Source organism: Rhipicephalus microplus, chromosome X (assembly GCF_043290135.1).
Source record: "Rhipicephalus microplus isolate Deutch F79 chromosome X, USDA_Rmic, whole genome shotgun sequence".
NCBI lineage: Eukaryota > Metazoa > Arthropoda > Arachnida > Ixodida > Ixodidae > Rhipicephalus > Rhipicephalus microplus.
Genome location: NC_134710.1, coordinates 415,466,266 through 415,479,188, shown reverse-complemented (window position 1 = coordinate 415,479,188; position 12,923 = coordinate 415,466,266). Strand labels below are relative to the sequence as shown.

The 12,923-nt window shown below is 44.0% G+C and overlaps 1 protein-coding gene across 1 annotated transcript in view; it reads left to right on the top strand.

The window, feature by feature from the left end:
• Positions 1 to 12,923, top strand: part of LOC119161893 (tachykinin-like peptides receptor 86C) — a 705,859-nt gene that overhangs the window by 651,781 nt on the left and 41,155 nt on the right. The window contains exon 4 of the mRNA XM_075880290.1: positions 8,269 to 8,465. Within this exon, the coding sequence (XP_075736405.1) occupies positions 8,269 to 8,465 (197 nt within the window). The remainder of the gene's footprint in view (positions 1 to 8,268; positions 8,466 to 12,923) is intronic.

Here is a 12,923-nt window from a genome sequence, read left to right as displayed (position 1 = left end):
AATGTAGGTCTATGTGGGGTTTCTTTACATCCACCGACAGTTGGAGTGACCGTATGGTAAGAGTACTTTGCTCTTGAAAGCTTGCCAATTTAAGTCCTGCAGGCAGATATATGGGCTGCGCGGAAACGTTCACAGTCCACAAATCGGCACAACCATCGACGATGAGCACGAGGCAACAAGGTACAATAAAGTTTTTCTTAAGGGCGTTACTGAAGTTCGGCTCGGCTAAACCATAGTAAGAACCCGCACAAGAACGCGAAGACTTTACACGCACAAACATTGCGGTATATGGGGCCAAGCAGACGTCTTCAGACACAGAAAACACTTCCAAGCAGTCATCAACGGTATCTTTTGTCAATGGAGGTGGCAACACGGGACAAAAAATAATCCCACCACTACCACAATCTAGAGTTGCACCACATTCCCGCAAAAAATCTATACCTAGAATGACGTCATAGGTCGCTCGTGCAAGCACCGTTAGTTCCGCTCAAAACGTTTGATTTCCTATAGAAAGTAAAACAGAACAAACTCCAACCGGGCTCAACGTTTCTCCCCCTACGCCACGGAACGTAGCACTCCGATTCCAAGCAAACATTACTTTCGTCCCTAGGCGATTTTTAAAAGACATGCTCATTGTGGAAACGGCAGCACCGGTATCAACTAGTGCAACAGTACTCACATTGTCTACAAAAACACTCACTTTGTTCTCAACCATTACAACACAAGGGGGTCTTGCGGAAGATGATTTTGCGGCCTCGCCCCCATTGGTCGCACCAGTTAGTTTCCCAGCTGTGGTGGCGTCCCCGAGCGGCGACGCGGAGACGGGGATCGCTGTTGGCGTGCGGGTGGTGGGGTAACGCTGCGGTCGGAGCAAGGCGAGTCAGCACGTGCTGCGTGTTGCTGTTGGAAAGAGCCCTGGAATGGTCGAGACTCGCCAGCAGGTACATAGGGCGCGTACACGTTGAACGTGGAGCCCGCTGCTGGCGACGGTAGCAGTACCTAGCGATGTGTCCAGGTAGCCCGCAGTTGTAGCAAGTACGGGTGTCGCGTCTAGTCGTCCCGGGCGAAGTAAACCTCGTCGGTTGATAAAAGCCGGGCGATGGTGGTCGAGGAGTGAATCGCTGTGACGCAGCTTGCCTGCGTTCCTGGTTTCCAAGTGGTCATTCACTCCTCCGTTCGAACCGATTGGTGTAATTCGGGCGAGGCTCAAAGTAGCTCTGTCGCATCCGAGGTACCAGTGGTTCACGGGGCCGTTGGTCGAATGCACACTGATGGCAGACACCAGCGGTGTCCACAGCTTGCAGTTGAGCAAGTTCTTCCTTAAGCACTCGTCTTATAAGAGAAGAGATCTCGTCCTGCGATGGAAGGTTGACACTTGCAATCGTGGGCACGTTGTCAAGACGTCCAAATTTTGGTAGGACTCTCCTCCTCTTTAGGGTTTCAAACGCTCGGCAGTGTCTCCTTAGGTCGGAAGGTGTGTGTAAGTCTTCCTTAGTGATAAGGAAATTGTACACGTCTTCCGCGATTCCCTTGAGGAGATGACCTACCTTATCTTCGTCACACATGGTCGCACTCACGATTCCACAAAGCTTCAAGACGGCCTCGATGTAGGTGGTGCATGTTTCGCCAGGTAACTGAGCTCTGCGTGAAAGCGTTTGCTCCGCCTGCTTGACCTTAGCTGTTGAGTCACCAAAACACCTCTTCAGCTCGTCCACGAAAATTTCCCATGTGGTCAATGCACTCTCATGGTTGTCGAACCAAAGAGACGCGGTGCCGACGAGAAAAAACACCACGTTCTCGAGATGCTTAGCAGTGCTCCAGCGGTTGCTGCGACTCACTCTTTGGTAGTGCTTGAGCCAGTCTTCAACATCGTCATCCGGCTGGCCCGAAAAGGTCCTCGGCTGAAGTTCCGGCATGCCGCAGCGATCTTGTTCTGGCGGGTGAGCGTGTTGCTCATCAGCAACGAGGTTGTTATGGCCTGCTCCCGCGTCCTCCATGTCTGGTAGCTGCGGTGGCAAGCCTGCCAAGCGTCTGCTCCGTCGCAAAATCGGTAGAGCTGGGTCGTCCAGATCGATGTACCCAGCAGCTCCACCAAACTGTTGCGAGTGACGGTGTTTATTTACAGATGAGGTGAAAAGGCGTTGTGAAATAGCAGCGTACTTCTGAGACAGGCCAAGAACGCTTCCACCCAGCCACACAGTCCAGGCGCCGCTCCACTACTCTTCTTCTTCCGCGCCCCGTAGGCTCGCGCATCTTCGTTTCAATATTATTAACCAGAGTTTATAGAATTTCGTGCCATTGATGCATTTCTTTGTGTATGTACCTAACTACGTTACCCTTAAAGCAAAGGGCAGTGAATATTTCAACATTTTGATAAAGGCAATATTGCCGCACGTTATTCCTTGATTAATTTTATGGAATCGGGTTTCGCCTGCATAAGCACGACTCGATGCAGGCCTAGCAGCAATGTTTGCGAAGCTTCGTGATTGTTTTGCAGTTTCCTGGTAAAATTACTCGCCGGGCATGGTTATTCAAATATGTTCAAGAGCTTACACGAGCACCAGCGTTCACGCTGGAATTTCCCATCACCCATCCCCAACAGATGACGTTCTCCGACGGCCACCAGATTACCGGCGATGATCGCTTATGCACAAGGCTATCGTGCCACTGAGTTTCTCCCTCTCCTTCTCTTTCTTGGCGAACGTCCACCCGATAAAGTATTTCATTCCTACCTGGTGGAGTTCGGCTTGCGTCAGCGTCCCGACCACGTAATAACATCATACGTGCGATGCGCTTGTCATGCTGCTGAATTAGCAGCAGCGTTTTAAGGATATATGGAATGCCATAGTATCCCGTGTAACATTATTTCATGATGCTTTTGGTTTGCTTTAGTGAGCTCTTGTTGTGTCTTGTAAGTTATACCACGATAGATTGATTTTGTTTTTTTACAACGAAAGCTGTTATTACATAAGAACACCTGTCACACGCATGGCGGTATAGTGGTCCGTCGCTGCTTCCACCACCACTGGTGTCCGTAACCAGCACAAAAAAACTCTGTAAATAAGAAACACTATCAACACAATGAGATTCGAACCCGGGTTCGCGGCGTGCGAGTCCAGTATTCTACGACTGAGTCACGTCAGTGCTTATAACTGGTCTCCAAACTGGCCTTACGTAGGGTTGATGTCGGGAAAGAAATCGCATTAATATTAGTAATAAATCGAGAAGTACTTTGGTTTGGGCTAGTTGGTTCATAGTACTCACATAGAAAGGGCAGCGCGAAAACTCCGAAAAAAGAAGGACAGTAGAGACAGCGCTATATATATATATATATATATATATATATATATATATATATATATATATAGAGAGAGAGAGAGAGAGAGAGAGAGAGAGGGAAAGAGAGAGAGAAAGAGAGAGAGAGGCAGTTTAACATGACAATTGCTTTGTTTCAATTATGTAGTCAAATACCGCAGAGCAGACGTCCCTGTGGCTATAACCAAATTTAATGCTGCCAAACGATAAAATTGCTGCCACATTTAATCTAATCCTAATTTTTCAAGTAGATCTACCAGGTATCTTTTCCGCTTATGAGAATATCGGCGACAGAACAACGAGAAGCAGTCTGGTGTTTCCATTTCTTCGCAAACATGAAATAAGGGTGACGCTTTAGACCAGCTTTATGCAAATAGTAATTTAGTTGCGGAATTCTACAACGCCATATTGTATAAGTAACTTCAGCATTACCGTGTTGCGCACCACTGCCTATTCCAGCAGCATCTTAGATGTGCGAAATCTCGAAATTTATCCGATGAGTAGCAGTTGGATTCATGCAGACAGAGGTTTCTAAATCTTATTGCTGTCGCGTGAGCCGTATCAGGCTTAATCGGGATAAAGGGACCGCTAAGAGATACTGTGGCTAGTGCATCCGCCATCTGATTGAGATATATGCCACGGTGGCCTGGTACCCATAAGAGCTGCAGTTTTTGCAAGTTGGTCGGTAAGAGTTGTCGAAACATGTGCTTAAGTGTTAGGTTGGCTCCTGAAGACAGAGCAGCACATACTGAAAAATAATCTGTAGTTACGACAGCTTCAGATTCGGCCAAAGGAAGTTTCCGTAGTGCCAGTACAAAAGCAAATATTTCTGCTATGAATATTGGTTTGTAATCTGGAAGTTTCACTGAAAAGGACCAGTCCATGGAACGTGAGAAGATACCTGCCCCAGCCTTTTTCATTTGGTACGGATGCATCAGTTGCAATTTTGTTGTTGATGCCTCACGTGTGCCAAGTAATCCTGAAGCCGATCATTTAAATATTGAATTGGCATTTGCTTTGTGTTAGAGGGATAAATAATCTCAAATTCTATATGAAGATCTAAATTATTGTTAGTTGTTGTGAAAATAAGTTTGATTTTGACGTTCAGTGGTTTTATCAGCGCTTGAACGAACATGATCTGTGGGCAGTGGAATCGTCACCATGAAGTTTCAAAAAATTACCTTGGCTCTTTAACGAAAGCATAAAACGATTCTCTCTGGGGGAATGTGTATAGTTTTAAAAATGTTTGGATAGTAAGCATTTTGAATCTATTCAACAATGACGGTAGACGCGCTTCCATGTATAGCACATTGTTATCAACAAACTTGGGCAGTCCAAGGCACAGTCGTAAATCTTCCCTTTCTAATGGTATTAGCGGTATCATTTTATAAGTCGTACTGCCCGAAAATAAGACACAGTCATAGCTCTAACCCGTTTGAATACTTTTTGATCGTCTAATAACTGTGGTGCATACCCTTTTCAGGCATAATTCTTCATTGTCGTCAGCCACGGCGTAACAAATTTCGCGAAATGCCTAATCAGTGTACAGCGGATACTACGCTTTTTCAAAGAATGACGAGAGATAACGTAGTGAGTGCTGACCTAACACATAAAAATTACAATTATTTACGGCGTAGTGAGTACCCAGCAGGGTGCTTGTAGCAGTAACACAAAGAGTGTTTCGAAAAGGCTCTGAAAGGCCGCTTTTCTGACTTTTGCTGGGACTGTGCTGCGCGTTCCGCGCAGGCACGGCGTTTTGTGTGTGTATGTGGGCAGTAATATTAGTGCGGTTTGTGAATTTACGAAAATGATCTCTTTTTGCGCATCTATCACAGACTTAAGAAGCTTTGCCACACATCGCTCATTTTCCATAGATGTCACGGTATTCAATATACTATACATAGTACATGTATCTTTTATAAATAATGCTTAGTAGTTGTACAGTGATTCTGTGTCACTGCGTTGCCCATTAGGTCGCTTGTGAATCATCTCTTCAATTGGCTTAGGTGATGATGTTGACAGAAATGTTTCGCGATAATTACGCGGCGTTTGTCTGGCAATGGATTTTGGAGAACACGCGTGAATCAGCTTGATAACTTTCAGAAAATAATGCCCTTTACTTTGAGGCGGCATACATTTTTGCGGTGGCTTTATATGAGCCATTTCTTTTTTTTCCGTGAGAACGTGGCGTGGTAAATTTTAGCAAGGAGAAATCAAGTGGAAAATCAGTCATTTATTCTTCCCATTAAAGCTCTATGCTAACGTGATACGTGTCTTGCGAAAGCGCACAACTCAAACAAACTTTTCATAGCAGGGCTATTCTTTGCTGTCATCCTGAAAGTTCGCATTTCAAGTATGTGTGCCGTTAATAACAGTTTCAGAGATACTACAGGTAAGAAGAGATGCGATGGTGTCAAGCACAATGTTTCGTGTTGGTAGATACAAAGCTAATATAAGTACCACGTGTCTCAATAAGTGTGTCTGAAAGTCCGCCAGAGTGAATGAAATACAATGCTTGATTGATGCCTTCAGAATTACTTTTGCGTGGGGAGCACTTCAGGCGTCCAGCTTGTCGTCCATCCATCTCGTGTGTCGTGCTCACGCTCACCGTGAAGTGCTTACTGCAGGCCATAACAAAACTGGATTGAAATGAACCGGACAAGGTTTGAAGTAATACAATTATCAAAATTGAGCAAGAAGTTCTCGCAATATTTAACCTAAAACTGTTAAAAACCAGTTTCATACACATGGGAAAGACTCCGTCGCACCACGAAAGAAAGCGCCGCCGTATCGTGGAGACAGCGAATGCCCCTCCCCCATCATCTTGTCCTCGCCGAAACGGCAAGGCGCGGAATAGTAGCTGTAAGGGACGCATATCTGAACAGCCGCTACAAGCAGGAGGTTGATATTGTGCAGAAAGGGTAGCGTTGTGTCGCACACCGAGATTGCAAATCACCTTAACAAGATTCTACTCAATCCAGGGAAGCCCTGCATTAGAATTGAAAGTTGGGCGAGTTGAAATGCTTGAATAATTATGCATACTCCCTCCTTTTAAATGCGAAGCAATTCTTAGCGAACTTCGGTGACTTTTAGAGTATCTATCTATCTATCTATCTATCTATCTATCTATCTATCTATCTATCTATCTATCTATCTATCTATCTATCTATCTATCTATCTATCTATCTTGCCGCCTAGGACTTTAGGCTCTTCTGGCCGTTTCTTTAATTGTATGGATACCAAAATTGGTATGGAAAAACATGACTGTATGACGAGCATAAGTGACGACTCATAACATGAAAATAATGACTTGCAGTCATGAATGTCATGATATACATTTCATACTCTTGCTGGTCTTTGTCATTTCGTTCACATGACATTGACAAAGTGGTATGGTATGACATGACTGCATGGCAAAACACGTGACAGAGCCTAACATGAAAATCATGACATGTGTCTTCAGCCATACTTACACGCCACGCTCATGGTGAGCTCGTGGTCGTTTCGCCAGCCTTACATATACCAAATGTGGTATCACGTCACGTGAATGGGTGGCCAAGGTAAATGATCGGTGCAAACATAATAGACATGACATGCATTTCCTGTAACAACATGACTAGATGGCACGTTTATAATCCGCTCGCACACTTTTTGCTAGCTTCGCATGTATCAAATATTGTATTACGTGACGCAAACGGATGATGAAGGTAAATGACACGTTCAAACATGATAATAATGACATGGGCGTCATGTAAGAACCTGACGACATACTATGCTCATGATGTGCTCGTGGCCGTTTCGCTAGCTACATATATACCAAATTTGGTATTACGTAACGCGAACGTGCGACGAAGGTAAATGACATGCCCAAACATTATAATCCTAGCTTGCGTGTCATGTAAAATATGACCACATCATGCTCATGATGTGCTCATGGCTGTTTCGCTAGCTTCATACATGCCAGGTTTGAATTATGTATTGTGAACGGACGACGAAGGTAAATGATATGTCCAAACATGGGGATCATGACATGCGTGTCGTGAAACACATGCTACATGCTACGCTCATAGCGGGCTCGCGGCCGTTGCGCTAGCTCCACGTATACCTAATTTGGTATCAATTGTGACCTGAATAAACGATGAAGTTCAATGACGTGTCCAAACATTATAATCATGACATGAAAGTCATGTACGGTGTAATTTACGCCCGCCTCGTAACGTCGTGCAGATTTTGAAGTGACGTATCAACGTTCCTCAATTGTGCTTGAGGAATCATGCTTGAGGAATAATTGATTTTAACTGTACATGGAGTCTGCGAAATTTGGGTTTCTGTCGCTAACGCTGCTTCAATCATGCAAACCCTGCATGCGTTTACCTCGAACATTGGCTGTACAGACGCTTAGGTAAACGGAGTGGTGAGAACTTTACGAACAGAAATCACTGCGTGCCCATGCTTGGCACTTTCTCAGGTTTCTCAGAAGTGGAGTGGCCACATGCTTGTGTGGGTACCAGCACAAATCTCGAATCGGCTAGAGACAATAATTATGTCAGTATCAAGGCACTAAATCAATTCGTAATTTGGTGAATACAGCCCCTGCTTTCATCTACGCATGATGACTGCCCAGCAGGCTTGCGAAGTGGCTGACAGGCTTGGCTAGCGGTCACTATATGAGGGTTGCCCACTCTGCGCTAGGGCGTGTCCCGCAAGGCCTCACTAAAGTTAGATCAATCAGTCTATGCATGATGGTACAATACACACATCTAAATACGAAAATGAAAGAGTGCTTCTCCATGGCTTTCTTGACTTCTCAAAGCATCTGTAAGTGAAACCGCTAATTGTTGACTCACTCTATAACCTAACGCTCTCTTTCATACGAAACAAAAGCTGCATTTTATGAGTTCTATGTCAGCGAAGCGAGTGACTCAAATGCTGATGTTTGGCTGTTGTGCGCAGGTGGTGAAGATGCTGTTCACCGTTGTTCTGCTGTTCGCGGTGTGCTGGCTGCCATACCACGCATACTTCCTGTACATTTCGCACAACCCGCACGTGGCCTACCTGGATCACATTCAGCATGTATACTTGGCTATGTACTGGCTCGCCATGTCACACGCCATGTGTAACCCCATCGTATACTATTGCATGAACAAAAGGTATGTGCATTGGGTTTATGCTCATAATATGATGAATACATGTATGCAGAGAAAATATACTGAGTACTCAAAACATAGGCGCAAATCACTCAATGAGGCTGGCATAGCTGACACTGGGAAGAAAGATCCAAGTTTATTTAGTGAATATAATGCAAGTAACCAAAACAAAAAAAAACCTAGGCTGGTTGGTCTCCTATCCGCAAAAGGGTGAGTATTGTGAGACCTTGATGCCCCTCCCTCCCTAGGAGTCCTAAGCTAAGCCAGTGAAACTGCTGGTTTTAATAAAAAGTCACTCCTCCTCTTTTAGAGCAAATCTTAAAATTCTGTCAATTGAGTGAGTAGTTCAAATACGACAGCCGCTGGGAAAAGTTGAAAATAAATAACAGCGTGGAGGTACATACTTTTCTATTTCGTTTTTCTAAACAAAGTTATGCTGCGTAACTAACTTCATTTTCAGAGCACATCTGGATGCTATGTTTTATGTGCATATGAATTTCAAAGTCCCTCTCCTCAGTTCGCATGTTGCAGAACGGATAAATTACGCAGGCAGGAGAGAGAGAAGACGAAAACCCGGAGGTTAACCAGACATTGGCGTCCATTTGCTACACGGCACTGCCGGAGGAGAAACATATACAAGGGCAAAAAAAAGGTTGTAGAGCGAAAATAACAAACTGAATGAAACAATCATTATTAATAATACTTATTATAAACTGCTTTTTTGAGTGAACATTCTCCACCTAGATAGGAATTAACCAGCTGAGGCGAGACAATTTCACTATATTCAAGAGGTGATCTTTACTAATTCCACTAAAGTGAAAAGCATTTCTGCGTTTGCACAAGTAATCTCTTCATCGTCTTCACCATTGGACAGGCGGCAATCCGCGAAAGCTTCGCTCCCTTGAAAACTGCCGTCAATTTCACAGGGAAATTGTGAGGTTTTGCCCAAAAAGAGGGAGTGTACAGCTAGTCGTAACATTGCGGAGGCTAATTTCAAGTGATACACTATCTCAGCAAATATGTGAAGCCGCAGAGGCGTAGCGTGCAGAGGGAGCGAGAAGAAATAGGAGATTCGCAATTACAATAGTTGATGCTCGAAAAAAAGGCAGAAAAGATGGCTTGCGTAACGCCATCGCTAGAAAAACAGCATTGGGTCCATTGTACAAACTGTTCTTTAGGTGATCTGCTAGTTAGGCTGACGTGACTGTCATGAGATGCGTATGCATATTAGGTTATTTTCTAATTGTTCTAACTCAGACTATTCCTCTTGGACCCTCATTGCATAGAGGAAACTTGCTTCGTCGCAGGAATGGCAGTATGGTTCGGCAGAGAAAACCGGCCTTCATTATGGCTGTGGTGAATTTACAGCTTTCGCGTGTAATGTTGCTGCTCCAGCGCTGATTGATTTGTGGGGTTTAACGTCCCAAGACCACTATATCATTATGAGAGACGCCGTAGTGGAGGGCTCCGGAAATTTCGACCACCTGGGGTTCTTTACCGTGCACCCAAATCTGAGCACACGGGCCTCCATCGGAAATGCAGCCACTGCAGCCGGGACTCGATCCCGCGACCTGCGGGTCAGCAGCCGAGTACCTTAGCCACTGGACCACCGCGGCGGGGCGCTGCTCCAGCGCTGGCAACTATATATATATAGATATATATATATATATATATATATATATATATATATATATATATATATATATATATATATATATATATATATATATATATATATATATATATATATATATATATATATCAGTGAAATGAGATATTCTGCCACAGTCTTCACGACTTTGTTTTTGGCTGCAGGCATATTGAGCTGAACAGCAGGGTCATTTATGAAACAAATGAAAGAGATCAAGTGCATAAGTTTTTTAATATGGGGAGACAGGTAGTTGGGTCAAATGTGAGGGTCGTGGCCCTCCCTGAGAAGAAGCTGTTCCACCTTTTAGATATACCTAGCATTGTACTGTATTTGTTTCATATAGTACAATTTTTTAAGTGTTACATTTCGTCATCTCTTACCTGAGCTGTATGTTTTTTGTGATGTTTTGTTACACTAACTGTATCTTTTTTCTCTGTTTGCCCCTTACAGCAATTCATGTATGGGCACAGTAGGCAGTTAAGTGAATGAAGGAAGGAATGAATGAATGGAGAAATAGATAAACAAGTAAACAAATAAGAAAAGGAGTGTTGACGCCCGACTCAAATTCCTGCTGAAGCCTTGTTCTTCCGGAGGAGCCAGTACACGCATATCCACATATATCCTCCATGATCAAAGCTTAGATATTTAGGTACCCGGTGGCTCCTAAAGGAATTAGTCAAACAAACAGCTCAACGCGCAACACGAAACCACGTGGCTGTCCCTAGAATTGTGTGGGCTGCATTTATTGTAATTTTTGCTGGGCTGCCAAGGTACAGCCTTCTTCAATAGTTTGCGTGTACCACACGAGGCAAGAAGCTTACGAGGTGTTTACTACATAAGCATGATACAAACTGCGCTTTTCTTTTGTCTCTTAACAAGCGACGAATGTGTGGTTAGCAGATAGCGAAAACCAGGAAGTGGGTGAACCAGTGCACGTCCCACACGATATTGACGTAGGAGCGTGCGTCCATACTTCGTAAATCTAACCACCCTCAGACAACCTCAACTACGAAGTCAGCGCTCGGAAATATTTGCAGAGATATGAAGCTCTGTAACATATACGCAAGGAAAGGATGTCTAAGAATCTTGTTTTCAGTTTTTTTCATAGGCTATTGCTGTTATCAAATTTCGTTAAAAGGCCGTTGCACATAAACTATTGAAATTATTGTATTTGAATCGGTTGTTGAAACACCTGCATCTACAACAAGTATTCAGCATAATTGTTTCTTTGTGTGCTATATGTATTGACTCCTAATTATCAGCGAGAAATTGTGTAGATGCCATAGCCACTAACATATCTTGTATTTGCCAATAGAAAGCACGAGGAATTCAGAAGACGGTATGCTTCAGTCAATCTGGAGGTCACTGCGCTTCCTAGTTTCTACCATTTTTTTATTTACTCTGTAGTGCTCTTAGCCGATGTCTTCCCGTTCATGTGCTATTCATTGTTACTGTAGGTACAAATTCAATAATTTAGTATAAAGTTTGGAAGAAACTTTAGAATGAACGTGATAGTGTTCTTCAAGTGATACAACTACTGGCGTACCCAGATTAATGCAAATGTATTAATGTATGCCCTGAATATCATGCAGCAGTACTGATGCAAAATAAGGCGTTACTAATATATTCAATCTATTTTGTAATGCTGCTATCAAAATGCGGTCATCTTTGATAGCAATCTAATTGCACCATGCAGTGGCGTCCTGCATGCTTCCTCATCGCCATAACGCCACATATTTTTGCCAGTGCCTTCATCCGCACGGAAGGCATCCCAAAAAGTCGTCATCGCGTTTAGACTTGTCTGAAATAGGCCACTTTTCTAAACAGGGCACATAAATTTATTCCTGCTTGCTATTTTATCAGTGTTATGAAAACTGCGATTTGTAGTTGTACGAACAACTGGGCCATCACTTGCATGTGACGGGTGACATCGATGAGTGACATCGCTGACTGTTTTGCTTCACGATGTTGCCTGTTCTTTTTGCAATCATCACGTTTACAATTTCCGGTGAACTATATTCTGCAGAATACAGTTTACTTCAGTTTGGCATATAGTGCATGTCGAGACTGTATATATGATCGCCACGCGTTTGGAACAACATATGTAAAGTTGTGCGTGTCGCTCGCATCCGCGTGCTTTTTCATTCGAAAAGGATATCTTTCGAAAGCAGTGACAGCACGTGTTGCTGTAACAAGCGCAGCCACGCGTCCCTTTTTCAAAGCACCATGGCGCGATGCCGTCTCCGCACGCTTCGTTACGCTCTTAACGATCCTTCATGAGCAGCCATTTTGAGGCATCTGCTAAGGCAACGCCTCACTTTCACCGACGACAAAAGGCGAGAAGGCAAAGCTAGATATCAGAAGCTAAACATAGTGCAATGTAAAAAAACAAAGGTGCCATTTTCTTGAGTTGCGCAAAATTTTGCGAACGTTACAGCGTCGTAATGTGACTTCGCTATCCCATATGTCACCCACCCGTAGGCGCTTCGCGCAAGGATTGGTGTAGGCCCTGTAGTGTCCTTGCGAGGAACGTGGCCGTTATGAACGCGGGTTTCGTCATTTTCCACACGCGAAAAATATCTTGGGCCCCTTTTCGCACTACTCACAATGTGCGCGCTTTGCCGCTTGCGGCACACGTCCACTGCGAAATAAATATCATGTCAGCAAAGGAGCGTGCCTGAATCATGGTGATAATTAAGAATGACCACGCGTGGATTACGCTGCAATTGACTTTCCAGATAACTTCAGTCTTAACTTTTTCAACAAATGTTTGTATTTGAGTTGAAATATGCACGGCGTGTCATTACCAC